At 45.4% G+C, this 22,779-nt stretch overlaps 1 protein-coding gene across 1 annotated transcript; it reads left to right on the top strand.

The window, feature by feature from the left end:
• The first annotated feature begins 6,023 nt into the window (after window positions 1-6,023).
• Window positions 6,024-22,186, top strand: PDX1 (pancreatic and duodenal homeobox 1). Its single transcript, XM_083363076.1, has 2 exons — window positions 6,024-6,874; window positions 21,406-22,186. The coding sequence occupies exons 1-2, from the start codon at window positions 6,427-6,429 to the stop codon at window positions 21,792-21,794; spliced, it is 837 nt and encodes a 278-aa protein (XP_083219202.1). The 5' UTR covers window positions 6,024-6,426; the 3' UTR covers window positions 21,795-22,186.
• Window positions 22,187-22,779: the final 593 nt, after the last annotated feature.

Consider the following 22,779-nt stretch of genomic DNA (forward strand, 5'->3'; position numbering starts at 1 on the left):
CCGAGGCTGGGATCCGCCGAGTGGCTTTCAGCACTGGAGAAAATGCAAAATCGCTCGAGACCAAACTCGAAGGAATCAGCTGCCGGTGGGAGCGAGGCGATCCGTGTGGTCCCGTGACAGCCAGTCGGGCAAGCAACATGAAGAGCGGCAGGGCTTTATTTTTGCACCGTGGAGCTCCCCCTCCTCCCAAACTCCCCCTCTCTCCCCCTTCCCCCCACTTCCCAGAGCTGAATAAAGGGTATTAACCGGCGGCGGAGGCTTGCAGAACGGCGGATCGAGCCTCTGTCACCGGCGGCTGGATCTGCGCTCCGCAAGCCTCTGCCGCCGGCGGAGGCTGGATCCGTGCTCCACAAGCCTCTGCCGCTGGCTGGATCCGCACCCTGCCGCCGGCAGAGGCTTGCGGAGCGTGGATCCAGTGGGGGGGAAAAGCCCTTTACCAGGATTTGCCTGCATGCCGGCGGAGGCTGGATCCGTGCTCCACAAGCCTCTGCCGCCGGCTGGATCCGCGCCCTGCCGCCGGCAGAGGCTTGCGGAGCACAGATCCAGTGGGGGGGGGAAAAGCCCTTTACCAGGATTTGCCTGCATGCCGGCGGAGGCTGGATCCGTGCTCCAAAAGCCTCTGCCGCTGGCTGGATCCGCGCCCTGCCGCCGGCAGAGGCTTGCGGAGCGCGGATCCAGTGGGGGGGAAAAGCCCTTTACCAGGATTTGCCTGCATGCCGGCGGAGACTGGATCCGTGCTCCAAAAGCCTCTGCCGCCGGCTGGATCCGTGCCCTGCCGCCGGCAGAGGCTTGCGGAGCACAGATCCAGTGGGGGGGGAAAAGCCCTTTACCAGGATTTGCCTGCATGCCGGCGGAGGCTGGATCCGTGCTCCAAAAGCCTCTGCTGCCGGCTGGATCCGCACCCTGCCGCCGGCAGAGGCTTGCGGAGCGCGGATCCAGTGGGGGGGAAAAGCCCTTTACCAGGATTTGCCTGCATGCCGGCAGAGGCTGGATCCGTGCTCCACAAGCCTCTGCCGCCGGCTGGATCCGCGCCCTGCCGCCGGCAGAGGCTTGCGGAGCACAGATCCAGTGGGGGGGGGAAAGCCCTTTACCAGGATTTGCCTGCATGCCGGCGGAGGCTGGATCCGTGCTCCAAAAGCCTCTGCCGCCGGCTGGATCCGCGCCCTGCCGCCGGCAGAGGCTTGCGGAGCACAGATCCAGTGGGGGGGGGAAAAGCCCTTTACCAGGATTTGCCTGCATGCCGGCGGAGGCTGGATCCGTGCTCCAAAAGCCTCTGCCGCCGGCTGGATCCGCGCCCTGCCGCCGGCAGAGGCTTGCGGAGCACAGATCCAGTGGGGGGGGGGAAAAGCCCTTTAGCAGGATTTGCCTGCATGTCTCAAGTGCTACCTAATGTGCTTTCAGCCTCAGTCGGCCACTCCACATTGTAATCACGAAGGTAGCTCTCTAACGGAAAGGAAAGGGAAGGGAAGGGAAGGGAAGGGAAGGGAAGGGAAGGGAAGGGAAGGAAAGGAAAGGAAAGGAAAGGAAAGGAAAGGAAAGGAAAGGAAAGGAAAGGAAAGGAAAGGAAAGGAAAGGAAAGGAAAGGAAAGGAAAGCCCACCATCTCTCCTCTGCCGCTCGCTCTCGCCGCTCCAGCCCTGGCGAGCCAAAGAGACGAAAGGCCCCGAGCAATAGGAAGGGGATCTCACTAGAGCGGGAGGGGGGAGGGAAAGGGGGGGGAGGAAAGGCCCGATCGCTTTGTGTTGAGCTGGTTCAGCTCAGCCGGACTAGGTGGGGCTGCGGCTCCCAGCTGATGCCGCTGCCGCCATCCAAGTCCGGCCGGCAAGAACTTTTTTTCTCCCCGCCCCGCAGTGACGAGTAAAGCGCGACTTACTTCCTCCTCCATGCCCACGTCGCCTTCTCGCCCAACAATCCCAAGTAAGGGGCGGCCTCAGAAAGGGGCTCTAACTTTCCCCTACCGCTCGAACTTATCTTGGAGAGGAAGGCAAAATCGGGAGAGGGAAGAAGAGCGAGGACTGGAGCAGCGCTTGCCCGGCTTCTCTCCCCTGCAGGGAGCGGCGGGGCCGGTTCTGCCTCCACCATGTTCTCTCTCAAGAGCCTTGTCCCACCCGCAAAACGCCAGCACCGCCGCCGCCGCCCCCTTCCTAGCCAGCCCTCAGCCGCTTCACAAGCACCCGTTGCCGGCCCAGTTCTATCAGACCCGCGCGGTGCTGCACGTACTCCGTTTACATGGCCCCCGTACTTCCCCCACACGTCCCTTGTCCCGCCTCCTTCCCATAACGGCCTCTACCTACCGGACGGCGCCTCAGCTCCCCGTGTCCGCCGCCGCCGCCACCCTGACCAAACCCTCTCTGCCTGCGCGCGCCCTCCCTCCCTCCCTCCCTCCTTCCTCTCTGTCTCTAGCTTGGCGAGGCTTCCAGCCGTCACCGTGACGCTACACGCCCAGCTTCTCTCTGATTTCCCTGGCCCAGTCCAGTGATGCTTGAGAGGAAAAAAAAAGCGAGCGGGCGGGCGAGGGGGGGAGGGAAAGGCAAGAATGACCGCTTTGTGTTACCTGCCATGAAACCAGTCCTTGCAGGCGTCGCACTCTATCATGAAGCGGGTTACATCGTAGGGCAGCCAGGCAGCGGAAAGAAGCAGGCAGGCAGGGGGCGGAGGAACGGAGACCCGGCGACGTTTGGGGATATTTGGGGAGGCGCCCAAACCTCCCCAAACGTCGCCGGGTCTCCGTTCCTCCGCCCCCTGCCTGCCTGCTTCTTTCCGCTGTGGAAAGAAGCAGGCAGGCAGGGCGCAGAGGAACGGAGACCCGGCGACGTTTGGGGATATTTGGGGAGGCGCCCAAACCTCCTCAAACGTCGCCGGGTCTCCGTTCCTCCGAGCCCTGCCTGCCTGCTTCTTTCCGCTGTGGAAAGAAGCAGGCAGGCAAGGCGCAGAGGAACGGAGACCCGGCGACGTTTGGGGATATTTGGGGAGGCGCCCAAACCTCCCCAAACGTCGCCGGGTCTCCGTTCCTCCGCCCCCTGCCTGCCTTCTTCTTTCCGCTGTGGAAAGAAGCAGGCAGGCAGGGCGCAGAGGAACGGAGACCCGGCGACGTTTGGGGATATTTGGGGAGGCGCCCAAACCTCCTCAAACGTCGCCGGGTCTCTGTTCCTCCGAGCCCTGCCTGCCTGCTTCTTTCCGCTGTGGAAAGAAGCAGGCAGGCAGGGCGCAGAGGAACGGAGACCCGGCTACGTTTGGGGATATTTGGGGAGGCGCCCAAACCTCCCCAAACGTCGCCGGGTCTCCGTTCCTCCGCCCCCTGCCTGCCTGCTTCTTTCCGCTGTGGAAAGAAGCAGGCAGGCAGGGCGCAGAGGAACGGAGACCCGGCTTCGTTTGGGGAGGTTTGGGGAGGTGCGCGCGCACCTCCCCAAACCTCCCCAAACTTCGGCAGGTCTCCGGCGGCGGTGGCTTGGGAGAGGTGCGCGCGATCCCGGAAGCTCCAAAGCCTCGGCCGCGCACAAGTCCTCGGTAAGTTTTTTTGTTGACTGGAGTATAAGCCGAAGTGGAATTTTTCAGCCCAAAAAGTGGGCTGAAAAATTCGGCTTATACTCAAGTATATACGGTATCTATTTTGAATGACTTTGTTACGTGACAGATTGTTACTTTGCAGAGGTATTTAGCAGGGTCTCTTTTGTATGCTATGGAATATATTGGGAAAAAAAATTAACTCGCTTTGACTGAGTGCAATGATTCCCATTTTTGTCTTGCTTTAATTCAGCGTTATTTCTGAGCATGGTGTATGTGAAAGGTTTTTGGAAATGTTCCTGTTCTGTTTGTAGGCTGAACTTCCTTGCTTGCAGGAACTGTGAAAAGGTGATAAGCAGCCAGTGGCCTTTCTAATCTCTGGCTGATAGAATTCACGCGGGTCAACAGTTTTTCCCAGGCTTGAGGTTTAAAATTCAACAATCTTGGACACTTGTTGATTGAGCCAGAAACAGTACCACCTGCCCTGTTCCATAATTTAACTCCCCCCCACTGCCCTCTTCTTGGGGGTTTTTTATTTGTTGTTGCTATCCGGAAATTGAGTTTTAGCTTTTTTTTTTTTTACACAAAGCAGTAGATCTTTTTTCCAGCAATGCACAGTAGCATTTATAATAGCGATTAGAATCTGTGAACTTTGTTCAGATGGACAGGAGTGCAGGCAATCTTGTATCATAATACACTTCTGAGACTTTACAATGGTAAGAAAAGAATAGAGACTTGTTTAGCAAAAATGATTGGGTTTCTTAAAACTGCACAGTTAATACACCATGCAAAATTATTTTCTCTTTCTCTTTCTCTTTCCCCCCTCCCTCTTTTTCTGTGCCTCAGTGTGCATGTGTATTTGTGTGTGTGTGTGTGTGTGTGTATTCCTCAACTTATGACCACAGTTGAGCCCAAAATTTCTGTTGCTAAGTGAGACATTTAAGTAATTTTTGCCCCATTTAAAAAACTTTCTTGCCACATTTGTTAAGTGAATTACTGCAATTGTTTTTTTTATTGAAAAGTTTTACAATACATTTTATCTTTAACAATCCCCCTCCCTCCACCCACCCCTACCTAACCCTCCCTATCCCTCCCCCCCTTTCCCCTTCTGACTTCCCAGAGCTAAGTACAAGGTATAAAAAAAAATAATCATAAACAACCATATGCTAACAACAATAAACTATTAAGTCTATCGCACTCTAGCTCATATGAAATGACTACAAGCAATACTAATATACAAAGGAAAAAAACTTATTCAAATGCTAAATGAAACTTTTTAGTCCCATATTTGTTCTGGATATAATCAATCCACAATTACTGCAATTGTTAAGTTGGTAACACAGTTGTAAAGTGAATCTGGCTTCCTCAATGAATTTTGCTTGTCAGAAGGTCATAAAAGGGCATCACATGACCCCAGGACATTGCAACAATCATAAATATGAGTCACTTGCCAAGCCTCTGAATGTTAATCACATGACCATAGGGATGCAACAACGGTTGTAAATGTGAAAAAAGGTCATACATCGCTTTTTTCAGTGCTGTTGTAACTTTGAACAGTCACTAAATGAGCTATTGTAAGTCAAGGACTATCTGTATTCAGTATGTAGATTTAGGAAAAATAGGTTTTAGGCTTAATGTCTAAATTCTCACACCTCTCTTTTACTGACATAGATTAAATCATCATCATCAAACACTTTGAATAGGTTTCCACACTCTTGCACACTGTGTTCTTTATTCGATTTCTTTTTTCTTTATTCTTCCTTACTTTATATGAACTGTTGCTATTTTTTTATATTTTTGGTTAAAAGTTTTAATAAAAATTATACACGCACACAGGTCATCCTCAAATACGACAGTTACAAGTTACAAAGGCAGTGAAAAAGTGATGTACAGTGGTTTTTTCACACTTCACGCTTTTTTATAGATTATTTTTTTTCTAGAGTTTATCAAAAAAATTTTAAAAAAGAAAGAAAGGTAGTAAAATGGGGCAAAATTTACTTACGAAATGTTTCACTTGGCAGAAACAGAAATTTGGGGCTCCATTGTGGTCGTAAATTGAGGATTACCTGTATAGAAAGTTGGCATTTTTTCAACTGTTTGTTAAATGCTATTTACTCATGAACAGAGGTGGTGAACTTTCTTATAAGCTTACGGGGTCTCTTGCCTTAACTCTCGGAGCCCAGGTTCCTGCACTGGCCTCTGCTGCTCAGCAAGCTCAGGTGAGGCTGGAGCAGAGCCACGTGGTGCTGGAGCCGCGCCTGCAGGGTCGTTGGGGGGGAAGCTTTGCCATTGTTGTTGTTGTTAACTGCAAAGTCGTGTCCGACCCATCGCGACCCTATGGACAACATTCCTCCAGGCCTTCCTGTTCTCTACCATCTTCTGGAGCCATTGGATCCCCCTAAAAAAAAAAAGAAAGAGAGAGAGAGAGAGAGAGAGAGAGAGAGAGAGAGAGAGAAGAAGGAGGAGGAGGAGGAGGAGGAGGAGGAGGAGGAGGAGGAGGAGGAAAGGAAAGGAAAGGAAAGGAAAGGAAAGGAAAGGAAAGGAAAGGAAAGAAAAGAAAAGAAAAGAAAAGAAAAGAAAAGAAAAGAAAAGAAAAGAAAAGAAAGAAAAGAAAAGAAAAGAAAAGAAAAGAAAAGAAAAGAAAAGAAAAGAAAAGAAAAGAAAAGAATCCATCTCTAGTTACGAAGAAAACGAAAGAAACGCCAAAGTCCCAAACCTCAGAAGCGCTCCCTTCTGATTGGGAACGGATCGCCCAATAGAAATCCAGGTCCGTTTCACGCGGACGGTCAGCGAACCAATCGGAAAGCCCCTCGGGATGCCCCGGACCTGGGACTCCATCCGCTGCTCGGGCAGGTGAAGCAGCCTGTCAAAGGTGCGCCCCTCGCCCGAGCCCTGGGAAGCTTCTCGCGGGGCCCCGCTCGCCATGAACGCCGAAGAGCAGTACTACGCCTCCGGCAGCGGTGCCAGCCACTCGCTCTACAAGGAGCCCTGCGCCTTCCAGAGATCGCAGCTCCCGGATTACAACTCCAGCCCTCCCGCCTGCCTGTACATGGGCCGGCAGCAGCCGCAGCAGCCGCAGCAGCAGCAGCAGCCGTCTCCTTACGCCAGTCTTTTGGGGGGCTTGGATCAAGGCAGCCCGCCGGACATTTCCCCCTACGAAGTGCCGCCCCTCTCAGAGGAACCGGGCATTCCGCATCTCCACCCCCTTCCCCCCCACCATCCCGCTCAGCTCTCTCTACCGCCGCAGGAGACCCTTCCCTTCGGAGAAGGGACCGAGGCCGGGGTGCTGGAGCAGCCCAGAGCGCCGCTGCCCTTCCCTTGGATGAAGTCGACCAAGTCTCACGCGTGGAAGGGACAGTGGGCTGGCACGGGTAAGGCGCCTTCCTCTTCTTTCTGCCGAGGGCCGAAGAAGAACGCCTCTCCTCCGTCCCTCTCCCTTGCCTTTTGCGGGGACCAGCCCTTAGCCATCTCCAACCCGGAGGCTCCTTCGGATAGCTTGGACTACAATTTTCATCATCCTCAGTCAGCGCCTGGGCTGCTGGTTGAGGAGAAAAAACAGGATTGTAGTCCAGCATATCCCGAGAGCGCCCAGTTCAAAAAAGCTGGCCAATCAAGAAAGAGGGCTTTCTCAGTTGGTGGATCACCATTTTAAAAAAAAAACAAACACAAATCCAGCCATGCTTTAACTTAATGTTAAAGTGTCTCTGCAAAGCCAGTCTTAGACACTAGTTTATAGTTGAGTGTGATGTGCAAAGCTGGGAAAATGCATTGAATAAATTACGGGTAAATGTCACTTAAGCGTAAGGTGTAAATACAGCCATGGTGACAGTATGTTCTTGTGCCTGTTAAACCTGAAAAGATTCTGATGAGCTCTTGATAATTGGCCAAACTGAAGCCAGGAGTGAATAGGTCAGAATGCCACCGAAATTTAATGAATGGTGCCTGAATGTAGAACACTTGAGTTCCTATCCAGGGTCCTGGAACTCTCATATGAGTTGAAATACAATTTCCATCATTCCTAGACAAAGTGTTTGTAAAAACTGAGTTTTGCTACAACTTATATAAAAGGTTGGCCCCGTAGCTAATATGATCAAAAGAAACTTCCTCTAAATTCATTGAGGATATCATATATAGAAAGTAACACAATACAATATTGTAATTTTTCTTTGTGTGATTTGCCCTGCAGTAAATCTTTTTGTTTACTCAGAAGTAAATCCTATCCCTAGGCCACTTAAAATAGCATGTATTGAAACAGGGAAATGTTTTAGAAATATAATAAATCAATGATCGACTTTCTAGAGATTATCAAATCAAAAACATTGAATGCCAACAAACGAAAATAAATAAGGTTGCAGTGGTTTTCAAAGCACTCTGCCATGCTTTCAAATGTTAAAGCAGTGCCATGTTAAGCAGCCTTAGTCTCTAGACTAAATGGAAGTTTGAGGATTCATTTAGAGGTGCACGACTCGAAAGCCACACAGCCCTTTGCACCCAGAAAACCTTGAGTGTACTCCCAAAGAACATGTGTATCTTTTAGTGTGAATGAAAAGAGAAACAATGAAATTCATGACTGGGGAGTAATTGTTTTGATTGTACAGTCAGTGCAGTTTTAATGCAAGAAACATAGTGGAGTTTTTGTTCTGCGTCCATTCACTACTCTGCAGGCCACTCCGGAGTTAAGGGTGTCATCGCTCATCCTGGTGTAAATTGTTCAGTTTACCTTAGTAAATTCTTAGTAAATTCTCACATTGTGGTAAACTCAGCCTGCTGTATCGTTCCTGCAGAGGGGCTGTGCTCTGTTGTACCCCAATTTCGGCCTGTCCTGCTTCACAGAATGAGGCTTTCTATTTCCTGGTTGAAACTGGGAAGATACTTTACACAGAGAACAGTCTGATTATTTTGCAGGGAGCTATTGAAAGCAGAGAATGTGCACCAACCTCCTCTTCACTGTCATTGTTACCACTATTGTCCATTTTGTCCCTCAAAAGTTTTATTCAGGCATTTATCAAAATGGCAGCACCTTTCCCTTCTCTGATGCAATTAGAAAGAGAGGAAGGAAATCCTGCAGAAATATCAGCCTGATTAAACACAGTGACACTTATTTTTGAGTATCCACGTTTAAGATAAGTGGAATCCTAAACTCCAACAGCCCACCCTGACGTCTTTCCAGAATAAAGGCTTTTGGAAAAAGACTGGACCACATTAAGCCTTACTTTCGTGGCTATGTTTAGTCCTACAAAGCACCATAGGAGCCCAGTTAATAAATAAGGAATCAGATCTGTCATTTCACACACTGGCGTGTTTATTATGGCATAGGTTTTGTGGGGCCCACAGTTCACCTTCAGTGGCATCTGATGAAGGGAAGTGCAGTTCACACATTTACTTGTAAATCCTTTAAAAATATCTTGTGAATGTCTGGAATGTTCATTTACTGCAACGTGAATTAAGACTTTGGAAGGAATAAACTAGTCTGGCAAGATTATAACTGATTATATTATTATATTATATTATATTATATTATATTATATTATATTATATTATATTATATTATATTATATTATATTATATTATTACATTACATTACATTACATTACATTACATTACATTATATTATAATATATTATAATATATTATATTATATGTAAGTAATAGCATAGTGAAGGAGATTCCTAATGAACTGTTGAGTTTGCATTAGAAACCTGGAGTTGGCTCATATATTAAATTTGCCCTTGGTCTATATTTGTTTTCGTATCACACTTGTTTGGGATGCATCTGTAAAGGAGTCTTTGATTGAAGTTTGTGGAGACCTGCTCCAGTCCTCTTTATTCACAATTCCTTGTGGGGTATGACTTTAAAGTAGTTCTGTAACATATTTGCTCTGTACTTGGGCACTTGCTCACACTTTTTAATTTTTTAAAAAAAGAACAGGATAATAAGAATATACCATATGTTATTCTCCTGTATTTTGAAGTACTGTACCTTTTTGAAAGGATTGCACGTTAATTACATAGACTTGGAAATATTAAATTTTTCAGCGTGGGGAAATTCAGTTTTAACCTCTGTCTTTAAGAGTGTTGGGTGTGATATTCATGACGCTATATTTTGATTTTAAAACAACGAAATCATGGAATGGTTTGTAGTTTTTTTTTTTTAAAAAAACACACCAGTGAATCAGTGTATTCAATTCCAACAATCAGAATGGATTTTAGCTGTCAATGACTCCAAGGAATTTGCTTTCATTGATTGTGCTGATAAAAACACAGGGAGGGTGGGGGAAACAAAATAATGAGGTTTTCTCGTGTAGTTTTTGCTGTCCGAAAATGTGAATCAAATTTGCTACCTGTCCAGGAAAAAGGACAATGCCGAGGGATCCACTTTTGCATCAGAAATGAGGGACAAATAGGAAGGCTGGCTGGCAAGGCCGTTTCCCCGGCTGCCTTTGGATTGCAACCTACTAAAAAGCAGAATTGAGTCTTGCTCCAGCTAGGGGAAGAGAGCTTAGAAGAATTCCATTCCTTACCTCTGCAGAAGATCAGACTGAGCTGCCGCTCCAAGCCAAGATCTTCTCAGGGCTGCCGTTATGACCAAAACCATGAAGGTTGCTTTGGAGAAAGACTCTGTATTGATTTTACCTGAAACTAATGAAGGTTGCGCCTGGATTTTGTGAAGACTGACACAGAAATCGGGCAAGCTGATTAAGAGTCCTTAACATGTTTGCCAAGGAATAACCCTCTTAAATACCATGGATCTGACATTGCAAATATTAAAAGTTTGCACTGTTGACAGAAGAGTCTGGATTGTAAATCTGGTGCATTTCCCTTGTTTTGTGTTAAAGAATAAAGACCCCCGTTTATACCAAATTCATTGTAGTGCAAAGTGGTGAAGCTGCAGGCACCAATTTACCATTGAATCCTGCTGCAATATAGTTGTAGAACTATAGCAAACAGAGAAGACGGTCTGTGCATCTATGTTTAGAAAAAAAAACTTTGCCTGCTGATTCCAAATTTATTTGCATGAAAATTACAATGACCTGTCTCAACTTCTAGCACACGTGTCTGCATTCAGTGAGAAATAATAAAAGAAGGTTCGAAGAGAACAGGATCCATAAACTGTCATGTGCAAACACACATTGCATACTTTGGTAAGATTTTAGAAAAGGACAAGATCGAGAAGCTCTCACTGGCCCTTCTTTGAACACAGATGCCAGTCTTCTTCTTTGGACTGAGCAGTTTGGAGGCTAATAAAGATGCTTATGCCTACCGAAGCATCAATTGTTTATGTCTATTTAACCAGAATTGGATTAGGATCAGCACTGGTAGGATCAGAAGTTCTGTCAAGGCCTTGGCATGTTATCCTCCAACACATCCATCTCGGAATGGACCCATATATACCCAGTGGAAATCCCTGGATTTATTTTAAGAAGCTGACAGCTTGGAGTTTTGGGGTTTTTCATAAAAGTTCTGAAAGTGGAATTGACCTGAAATTTTTTAAACTTGCATTCGTGGAAGAAACGTCCTTAAAATGAAACAAAACAACACACTTTTTGCAATTAATCCCATTATGTCCTCCAAGGCTTCTCCTTCCTAATAATTCATTGGGATCGCAGTTTATTTAAAGCTGAGCGAAAAGTACCGTGGGAAATGTGCCGTTACGCGGGGTCGGTTGCTTTTAAGAAGGCCTCCTGGGATCCACCGGGAAATCCCAACCATTTCCGGACAGATAATCCAAAGCAAAACCGCCGCGCGCTTGGGTCCATCCGAGAAGCCCCAGCAGAGACGGCCAGGAGGATACTTTTTGTCTTCAGCAACATTTGTGGCACCGGAAAGGCGGTTGTCGCACCCATCGCAAAGCCTCGCAAGCTTGCGTGGACCTCAGTCCCTCCTTTCCAGTGTGACTGTCCTCCAAATAAACCGCTCAGCTTCTTTTGGACTCAAGAGCCAGAGGCCAGGAGCGTCAACATCTGGAAATCGCCTTGGGGGAATCAGAGGGCCAAGTCTTTTCTCTTCCCTCGGCGCTAGAAGCGAGCGGCGCCCTTTCTTACACCGTCCCCTTGCAGTTCTCCGGTGGGAACCTGACTCTTCAAAGGCGGCCGACAGCCACAGCTGGCCGGCAGAACCGGCCTGACCCGGAATGAGCGTTGGCCCCGAGTACAGCGCGAGCAAGACCTCGGGGCTGTTTGGGCTGCCAGGGCCTCGCCTCCCGGGGGAGCCGGCGGAGTTACTGCCTGGCCTTTCCGATCCGGGGAGACTCAGCCAAACGCCAGGAAGGGCAGTTGGGGGAAGAGCGGATCGGTCTCCGGCAGCACAATGTTATCGCGTCCTGCGCTCAGCGGGTCACGCCTTTGGGCAAATATTGCATTAAGGGCTTTGTAAGAACAGATAGGAGAAATAGGGGCGGGAGGGGAGGGGTGCCTACGTTTTCTTGGCTGGGAGAAACCGTTCCGGTAGATTTACTCTCGTCTGTGGCCTGTTCAGTTAGGAACCCAAATGGAAAGAATAGGATAGAGTAGAGTAGAGTAGAGTAGAGTAGAGTAGAGTAGAGTAGAGTAGAGTAGAGTAGAGTAGAGTAGGGTAGGGTAGGGTAGGGTAGGGTAGGGTAGGGTAGGGTAGGGTAGGGTAGGGTAGGATAGGATAGGATAGGATAGGATAGGATAGGATAGGATAGGATAGGATAGGATAGGTTCTTTATTGGCCAAGTGTGATTGGACACACAAGGAATTTGTCTCCAGTGCATAAGGTCTCAGTGAGGGGTGGGGGTGGGGGAAAATGTTGTTTCCTCAAAAAGCAAAAATACTGGAAAATAACAAATAGAGGACTAAATTTAAGTGTGTATGTATGTGGGCCTGTTTATATAGTTTTAAGTCGTATAACATGTGTTTTATATGAACAGTGATGTTAGTTTTAAATACATAAGCTGAAATGCAATGAACTATACATAACGTAACTTTTTTTTAAAAAAAACTTTTGTGGACTGAAAAGGATTTTGTGAGATGCGTTAAATTCCCTACATAGTTGGATTTACTGTAAGAGATAACGTATTAAGGGTGGTTAACCAGAAATAAATTCCTAGTAAGAATGTAATCTGTAATTTCAAAAGATAATTAATATAATTTCTTTTTGAACAGTGGTAGTTTGCAACTAGGTATAGCTACACACAAGTAAGTCCCATTGTAAAAAAATCCCACTGAGTCTCTGACTGCAGTGCCCTGCCCTTCCAAGACTGCGTCCTACTGATTTCAATGGATCTTTATTTATAAGTAGGCTAGAAAGATAGCTTGATCTGCAGTAGCAAGGAAGAAAAATGTAGAAAAAATTAAAATAAGAGAGTAAGATGGTTTAGAATCAGAGAAGTGTGTGCATTTTCCAGTGCCTGAAGCCAGTACCATTGAAATTTAACCAACACTAATTTTTCCTCCTGAAAGAAAAGTTTTTAGATCCTTCAAAACTGCGGAACAAATGAATGCCCATTTGGGCTATTTGGGTCCCTCTCGAAGTTTTCCGCCTGAGTTGAACGTTCATGATTCTGTGTGGTGGGGCAGTTTCTCTCTGGGATGTATTTGTTTTATATTTCCCCTTTGGCTTCGTCAAATCTCCTTTTCCCCCACTGGAACATTTTTCTGGCAATGTTTCCCCTCAAAATCTGTGAGACATTTTCATTTGCCTTATTCAGAAATAATTTGCCCCCCTCTCTCAAGTGTATTCAATTTTGCATGGGTGTGGATGAAGGTTTATACTTGAGTTTTATTCTAAAACAACTTATTAAAGACAACCAAAGTTTAAAACATTGCTGGGGACAAACCCCATTGAAAGGAATGAGAGCCGAATCAGAGCATTCTTGCTAGCTTCATTTCATTGAACCTGAGCTGGATTATTTTCCGCTGGATGGTGCCTAATACGTGCAGTCTGCCAACTGTGCTTTAATCACCTCATTTTAGCCACTATATTTTAAAATCTACATAAATAAGACTACGTTGGCCATGCGATGCCTTCGAATGGAGAAGGCAATGGTGCTAAGAATGGTTAGTGGATACAGAGGAAGGGGCTAGTAAAGAACTCGCTGACCTGATAATGTCAAATCTGATGCAAAGTTGAACATAAAACAATTGAAAGAAGCTGTGCTTAACAGGGTAGCCTGGAGAACATTTGCCTATAAAGTCACCAAGAGTCAAATAATTTAATGGTTTTAAACAACAACAACACTTTAAAATCTAATTACTTGCAGGGGGTGGGGGAGTGTGATAACTGATTTGAGAGAAATGCATGCTTTTATATTTCCCGTCCTTCTGTCTAAGGGCCATGATTTAAGTAACTTCATTAAATGAGCTCCTAGGGCTAGGCTCAAGTTTTGCTCAACCAGATTCCAAGCTACATCCATATAATAAATGAGTTTTTAATTTCCTCCGTCTTTATTTTTCCAACACACAACGGTATAATGGGGGATTCCAAAGTCATTTCAGGTTTATTCTGAAAGAAGCAAAATTAAAGTGATTATATCTGCTTTTAGACCAAAATTGTTTGTTTCCCTTCTAAAAATGTTAGCCATGAGATATTGGCTAAATACTCAGATATCTTTGGAGTATCTACATATAGCTAATGTAGGACAAAAGGATATAAAAACTAATTAGTCTTAAATTTTGAAAGAATTTCAAAAGCATTTTCATGTGAACTAGGCAAACACAGGGTGGTATGTTTTAAATTGTTCTGGGTATTTCTTTCACAGGTTAGCTTCTGATTTCATGAACCTGAAAACAAAACAATTAAAACAATCATTTAGATCTGATACAGTTGCTCACTCCAACAGACGCGTGTGGCTTACAAAATATATTGCTAATTTAAATAGCTGTAAACATAAAGAAAATGAAACAAAAGCTGGATTAAATATAATAATTAATAACTAAAAATAAAAACAATAACAAAAAGCAAAAAAAGCATCATGCACCTGTGTGCAGGCACACACACATCCCTCCAACACATAACCCCAGCTCTGAGACCAAAGTCAGGATTTAAGGGTTTTTCAGAATCCTAGAAAAAGGGCACCATCTGGAGGGAAAGTGGTCCAGAGGACTGAGACACACACAGTGAGAAGGCACGGCTTCCTAGATTGCAGTATTTAATAGAAGAGAGCAGAAGTGCACCCACTCTGCCTAGGTACCCATACAGGTAGTACTAAAGGCAGATAACTGGGTTGCATGACATGAAGAATTTTAAAGGTAATGATCAGCACCTTGAATTGCGTCCAGAAGCCAAATGGCAGTAGTGACCATGGGCATGACGAAAAGTACCCATTATTGCTTATTCACTACATTATGTCAGCCATAGCTTCCAGATAGTCTTCAAGGGCAGTCCCGTGTAGAGTGCATTGCAGCCATCCAATTGTGAGGTGTTCAGGGTGTGAGTGACCACCTACAAGATCCAAAATGTATGGTGCAATCCAGGCCAACTCTTAAATAAATAAATGTTCCTCCCTGGGTTGTTGTTTTTTTTGTGGGGGGGATTGAAACAGTCAATTAACAATTCATGCAAAGAATCGGTATATCTTTTTAAAGCCAAAATCTATGTGCTGTACAGGATGCATTACTGGTGACTAAATCCTCTTAATAATATGTTTATTGGTATATGTGCATGTGTGCATGCATCACCATTACTTGAGAATATTTACAATAGTTAAAACTATTGTATTGAAGCTTTCATTAAACTGCAATAAAAAGTTGCAAACTGAAAACAGGCAGGTATGGGAGCTTCAATAAAACCAATGCTGACATTTACAAATGAACATTCCCGGGAAATGTGACTTGCATTATTAGCTAATCAGTGAAGTTTACAAGAAAAGATATCATCCGTGCTTCCCAAGATGAGAATTAATGTAGAGCAGTGTTTTTCCCCGAACTTGGCAGCTTTAAGACGTGTGGACTGCCATTCTCAGAAATGCCCAGACAGCATTCAATTAAGGGTTGAAGCTTTAATAAATCCTGTTCATTCTTGAATCCCATTTACAGAAAAGATTGCCTGTTTCAGAGGCTTACTCAAAGGAAACTGTATCTAGGACTTCAGCTTTAATTAACTACTTTCTGAATTCATAGGGATTTCTTTCCTTCCAACATGTTAGATAATTAGTTTGCTAGTGCTGCAATATTGCGTGAGAAACCTACTGTATTTGCCTAAGCAAAATCTGCTACTGAACTGTGGTGGCAAAGGGTCTGTCAGCAAAGGTGGATAAACATCAATGCCACTGGAAGGAGAGTCTTTCCCAGCTGCCTGCTTTTCAGGTATTTACAGCCACATTGACCATTCTTCCTGAGTCTGTTGCCTTATGGACTAATGGGAGTTCTGCTGCAAAATATCTGAAGGACACCAGATTCTGAAAGTCAGTCCTAGGAAGTAAAAATGACAGACTAGTCTCAGAAGACTAGACAGGAGCAAGATGAAGCAAAAGAATTACTGAAATAAACTAAAATATAAAGAAAAGCAGGCGAGGGAGCCGCTGCAAATTTGGCAAATAAACCCTTATTAGCAGGATTTTAAGCAATTACAAAGGTCAGTCTGTTCAATTACGTTTTGCAAAAAGCAAAAAGCGATTTTTAAAATCACTTCCAATTTACCACCCAGTATTGGTCGGGCACAGAATCTCAGACTATTAATGAAGTGTTTTCCATGCAGAATCTAACCTAAGTCAGCGTACACAATATGCTTGCTCTATATTTTTGTCACTTTCTTTTTTATTTCCCTTCTCTTTTTCCTTCTACGTTAGTTTGTATTTTAATGTTTGACTCTGAAATTTAATCAAGATATTATATTTAAAAAGTTGGCACCAATTTAGTCCAGCAAGGTCAGGCTAGCTTGGTGCTGGATCATTTTCCAGGTAGCAGAGGAATTTTGTCATGTAATGAATGAAGTAGAATTCCTGTCCTATCCAAATCAAATGCTTCATGCGGTTTTAAAGGTGGTGGATCTGGACAAGCACATAAGGGGCAGCGTGTTTTATCTCTCCATATTAATCAAAGTTACAGTGCATTTCTATCAGTATTTCCAATAGGAAGCAGTAAATTATAAATGAGGGGTTGTATTTTCCATTGCCACAAATGCATGATCATTCCAGTAACTAACCATCCACTAATTTGCACTTAAAAACATTCCACTCTGCTTTTTTGAGAGGTTAATTCATCTCAGGGAGAGACAATGTGGGTGAAAGACCTGGAGTTTCCTTTATATTGGAGAACAGAAATTTGTGGGATCACTTTGGTCAATCCTATTCTTTCAATCCAAACTCCTTTGTAGTGTGATTGATGTGGGTGAAAATAGGAGAGAACTCTTTGTAAAGTAAGCCTCCCCAAGTTTCCGAATGAAAGATGGGGTAGAAATTTAGTAAAAAAGCAAACCCCAATGTTTTGGTGCACAATCTTACTGTTTTATGACCAATAATTTGTCCATCAATTTACTTCCTCAAGTTCTGCTAATCTTTCTGCCTCAATTATACGTCCAACGCTAAGTTGACAATCAGTTCATATTTAATTTGATGATGGAAGAATATGTGCCTTTTTCTTGCACTAGACTATATCATGTATTGGGACGATTTTAACATCTTTATAAGAAAATGTTTTCTAAAACTTCCTACTCTTGAATTCACTTATGTAAATGAGAGCCCTACGGTAGGATAATGTTTTAAAAGAAAATATGTTGGACCTCTAATTTTGTGAATAAGCTTTGTTTCTATACTATAAGCTTGTTCCAGCAGAAATATCCCAGCTAATATTCAAAAATTTGTGAAACCTATGAATTATCAATAGATATTTCCTTGAAAATTGTTGACTGAAAAATATATTTATATATATAATGTTGAATTATTGGCACATGGTTGTCTTCCACATTATTTTGGTCAGCGTATGGCGTATTTTTTTTTAAAAAAATTGAACACTTTTTAAAAATTTAAATTCAAACCGACAAGTGTTTAATTTTTACCAACGGGATAGAAAACTTTAAAACGTAGGCTAGCTTGTGAATTCATAACAGCATCAAGCGGTCAGGGCCAGAATAACTGCAACTGTTTCGAGTTGCTAGTCGAACTGGAGAAATAGCGTGAAGAAATTCAAGTTACTAGTCGCGTTTGAGAAAAAGCCTGAAAGCAACCAACCACAACTTTCTGAGGAACAGCGATTTGTTTATTCATCCTTATATGGCCACGTCTCCTACGATTCCGAGCGGTTGAATTAAACTTAAGCCGCACGTTATCTGTACCTATTATACAGCCCGTTCACTCACATCGTTGTGGTCGCCCAATGAGAAAAAACAACAACCAACCGCCTCCCTCTTTGGCGGGATCGCTTCAAGCAGGGCCTGCGCTGCGTTTGGAAGCGGTACCTGGGAAGGGGCCAGGCTACTCCAAAGTGCGGGGCCACAACCGAGAAGGCCTCCTCCGCGACCCGCTTCCTTCCACTCAATAGGACCAACCGGTCTTCCTTGATTCGCGCTAAGGATGAGAGTCAGGTTCGCCGGCCCTTTTTCGTTCGCTTGCCCGCCTGTTTATTGGGCATCGTTTAAACCAGGGGTCGGCAACCTCGGCTCTTTTATGACTCGTGGACTTCAACTCCCAGAATTCCTGAGCCAGCAGGAATTCTGGGAGTTGAAGTCCACGAGTCATAAAAGAGCCGAGGTTGCCGACCCCTGGTTTAAACGCTGGAGAATGTTGGGGGCGATACAGGAGGAAATCTAGTCGTTGCGATAAATAAAATCTATTTTGGTTAACTCGGTTGGTTGACGATGGCCGCGGCACTGTCCACGCAGTTTGAAGAGGCTGAAGCCGAAGGCTGTCGCCCTACGCTATGGTGTAAGTCCCATTGAATTGAGCAGGAATTGCTCCGGGAAAGACGAAGGTAAAAAGGTGCGTGGCGGACAGGAGAACTTCTAAGTTCACTTTGCCCTTCGTTTGTAGGACTTGGTCTGGTAGAAAAACCTCAAAGGAAATAAATAAATAAATAAATAAATAAATAAAGGGAAAAATAGGCGCGAAAAGAGCCCAGATGTGGACGCCCCTCGATGGGTTGTTCTGGGGGGCAAGTATTTTTTTTTTTTGCCTCCGCGGTACTGTAATCTGTTGTTACAAAGCCAACCAACCAACCAACCAACTACAGTTTGTTAGGATATGCGCCCCTCCGCCTTATAACCGCAAAGCGAAAGTGCGCGCTGTTCAAGACCCTGAAACTTTTTGCTAGAAAAAAATCTGATGGCCTCCAGGGCACGAATAAGATTCTTAGATGCTCCGCTTGTCGAATCCATTCAAATATACGCGTCCCAAACTGGAAAGTTATGTAACTGTCCTAATACAACCGGGGGTGGGGGGCGGATATTGAATAACGGTGCACCTTGTTTGAAGAGAAAGGCAGAGAGAAAGAGGTGATTTGATTAGAAACCAAAAAGCTCAGGAGAAAGAGGCTTTAAATGTTAAAACAAGGAGCGAAATTGGGAAAAAATGGTTTTAGTTACAAAAGGATTTCATTGAATGGCACAATGCGATTTTAATTATAATTATGGTTCCATTTGGCTTCGTACTAAGAAATGCTATGCAGATTTTCCCGGATGTTAAGTCCTTGTGTTCTTAAAATAAATATCCTCTCCCCCATCTTACTCCGTTTAGGGAAGTTTCTTTTACTCTGTATTCGTTTTGCTTACTCCTATTCCAGGGGTAGGCAACCTTGGCTCTCTTATGGCTCGTGGACTTCAACTCCCAGAATTCCTGAGCCAGCCGTGCTGGCTCAGGAATTCTGGGAATTGAAGTCCACGAGCCATAAAAGAGCCAAGGTTGCCTACCCCTGTCCTATTCAATTGAGGTGAAACCAGATGCAGACAGCCTGAAATACAGTTAACAGGTGGTTTCGTTTTCCACAAGACTGTATGAAGGCTACTAGCTGTTACAAACTACTGTAATCCTGGTTTGTCACTGAGGTGGTTATATGAATGGGGTCTCCAAACCAAGGTTAAGCATAATGGCAAAACTGCATCCAAAGGAGAACGTGAAGCACGTGTTTTTATCTCAGATGTAATAAGAAAGGACAACAAATGTTTTATAAAAAAAATGTTTCGTAGGCTGCCTCCGATCAGCAAATAAGGTAATGAGTCGTGAGAAACCTGAGCTCTGGGCGAATGAATCTCAGCATGTCCTCTAGTCTAGTGTTTCACTGCAGCTACATAATTTGTCTCTTTGAAGAGGAACACACACTTTCCTCATATTTTAACAACATGTATGAGAGCCAGCTAAAGACATCAGCTGAAAACCTGGAGACCGTGAGTTCTAGTTCCACCATAGGCACAAAGCCAATTGAGTAACCTTGGGCCAGTCAGTCTCTCTCAGTCCTGGGAAGATGATTTTCGACTTCTGAAAAATCTTGCCGGGAAAACTTGCCGGTCCAGGCAGTCTCCGAGAGAAACGAACTTGAATTAGATTGAATTAGAAATGAACTTGAATTGAACTGTATAGGGGGAAAAAAATGTCATACTGTTTAAACCCTGGGCATAAGGCAGGCACCACCTCACTGCCTCCCATCCTTGTTGTGTTTCTTCATTAATTAACCCAGGAGACCAGGCAAATGCAGATTGTCCAGGTTTATAGCAATGCACCCATTTCACATGCCTAGAGACTAAATGCCATTAATCTTCTCAAATGGAGAACAAGGGAAGACTTGAAATAGGAAGAATCCTTTGCTACTTTACTTGAACGGGAAGGCTCTCCAAGAAATCCTACTTGAGAAATATTTTGAAATCTTTGGCTATAACGGAGTTTGGTGTAAGGAATTGAGGTGGTGAGAATTCTACGGAATGGACAGGGCAGGAGAAGAGGATGGAATAATAGGTGTGAAGAGAAGGTGGATGAGTGGGAGATGGAAGGAAAAGAGGAGAAGGAGAAAAGCAGGAGGGGAATTGGAGAAGGAGGAGGAGGAGGAAGAGAAGGAGGAAGAGGGGTTTCCAGGGTAAAGAGGCCAGCAGAAACTATTCAGACCAAGAACACTTCAAAGCATAAAAGTTCAGGATGAAAGTCAACCATAGATATCCAAGATAGGAAATATTTAGTAAAGAACCTGTTACCAGCACCAGTGTATCTTTCGCACTCTCAGAAAAAAAAACCTCTGAAATTGGAAAGGTGGGGTGGGAAGGGAGATGGATGCTGACACAGGGAAGCCCTCCCTAATTCCACATTTCTTTGCAAGAGGGGAATGCATGGTATCTTGTATCTTCCTGATTGAAAGGAGCAACTAACTCAGAGAATTCCATTTTTGAAGGGTGAGGGTGCATTTTAACTATTTCCCCCTCTATTCGTTTTCTCACAAATAGATAGAGTTTTAATTGGAGCAGCTGCCCCAAATACCAGGGTATTTTCTCTTGAGTAATTGGGAGTGGATCTTACTTTTATCCAGCAAGAAGGAATTTTTATTCAGGGAGCAAGTCACCTCCTTATGATATAAATAAAATCTAATTGCAACAGATTGCCTGACAGATTCAGTTCTGTTCTCCCAAAGGCTAAATCTCTTCTTAAGTCTAGTTTAGCTCCTGATGTCTCCATGAATTAATGCAGCTATACAGTTTTCTTGGCAACATGACAAAAGCGGGTTCCCCCCCCCCGCCCCCGGTTTCCCAGTCTATTCTGCCGCTTAGGTTTTCCTGGTGGTATGCTATCCACATACTGACCCTAGTTAGTTTTTCATGATCAATCGAGGTTATTTATGTGGCGCACAGAGCTACGCTTAATCAGTCGGTAGACAGCTCCTCTTTCTGACTATAGAGCGCTCCTCGTGTGAGCGAGTGCGTTCTTTTCTTCCCAAACGATTACAAACAAACAGCAGCTAAGTTTCTAGTCCTTAAGATGCATGCCGCGCTCTCGCAATCCGGGCGGTGTCTGACTCTCGGCTCTTCCTTAGGTGGCTCCTACGTGGTGGAACCCGAGGAGAACAAGAGGACCCGGACAGCCTACACCAGGGCGCAGCTGCTGGAGCTGGAGAAGGAGTTCCTCTTCAACAAGTACATCTCCAGGCCGCGCCGGGTGGAGCTGGCCGTCATGCTGAACTTGACCGAGAGGCATATCAAGATCTGGTTCCAGAACCGGAGGATGAAATGGAAGAAGGAGGAGGATAAGAAGCGAGGCGCGGGGGGCGTCGGGGACCACCAGGAGCCTGAGCAGGACTCCGCCGTGTCCTCGGGGGAATTGCCCGGGAAGGAGGAAGGGCAAGAAGACGAGACCCCCGTCGCCAAGCTGCTGCTCCCCGCCAGCCCCGCCGCCTCCCCCCGTCGGCCCCCGGAGACGCGGTGAAGGGCGGAAAGTCGCGGACAGCCCTTCGAGGGCGAGAGCGCCCCCTGGCGGAGCCCTCGCGCCTCTCGAGCGACTCTGCAAGGGTCCCCGGGAGGGGCGACCGTAAGGAAGAAGGCTTATACGTTGGACTACAACTCCCATGAGCTCATGGGAATTGTAGTCCGACGCAACTGGTCCAACGTACCAGGTTGGAGAGGAAGAGGAACAAGAGCCATGGCCCTTCCCATTTGCCTCTACTTTGTTTCTCTCCCCTCCTCCCATTTTAATCCAATCTGGGGAGGGGTGTTTTGTTTTTTTGTTTCAAAAGAAAGATTATTTTCAAGGCTTACAAAGCTGGTTAATTAAATGATTCCTCCACGTGATGCATATTTAGCCACTGCCGGTATTGGGGAAGTGGGAGGAGAAAGGAGAGATTTCTCTTGCACTGGATAATGTTGAAGCCGTTATATTTCCTGGGTGGCCCCTACACCCACCAGGCTACCTGGCTGATCTTTAATGTTTTAAAATTCTTCAAATTAAAAACACAACGGGAAGCCAACACGTTGCAAAGCAAAACCTCAAGCATAAATCTTCCTTTCCAGCCGTGCCTGAACTCACAGAGGCCTTCTCTGAAAATAAAGCGGGTCAGTGGTTGCAACCTTGCAAACTGGGGGAGAACGTGGAGAAAAAAACCATCACTTCCCCTTCAATTAAATTTTATGAGACTGTGCATTTGTCAGACACACACACACACACACACAGAGATGCCTTTCAACTAAAGCTGCAATTCAATAGACACTGACTTGGGAGTGTGTTCCTCTCAGAGGGCAGAGATATCTTCAGGATATGGTGAAAAGTTAAGAAGAGGGGCTGTGACCTGCATTTTGAATCTCCATTTGTTTATAGTAGGGGTGTCAAACTGCCGGCCCACAGGCCGGATGCGCCATCCCAAAACTGCACCCACCCCATTGCCGGCAACGGAGAAAAAGCTCCGATACGTTGCACG

Source organism: Vipera ursinii, assembly GCF_947247035.1.
Source record: "Vipera ursinii genome assembly, chromosome: 4".
NCBI classification, from domain to species: domain Eukaryota; kingdom Metazoa; phylum Chordata; class Lepidosauria; order Squamata; family Viperidae; genus Vipera; species Vipera ursinii.

Coding starts and splice junctions, on each gene's coding strand:
- PDX1 (XM_083363076.1), top strand. CDS start 6,427: ATGAACGCCGAAGAGCAGTACTACGCCTCCGGCAGCGGTGCCAGCCAC. Junction 6,875..21,405: donor GGGACAGTGGGCTGGCACGG/GTAAGGCGCCTT, acceptor GCTCTTCCTTAG/GTGGCTCCTACGTGGTGGAA.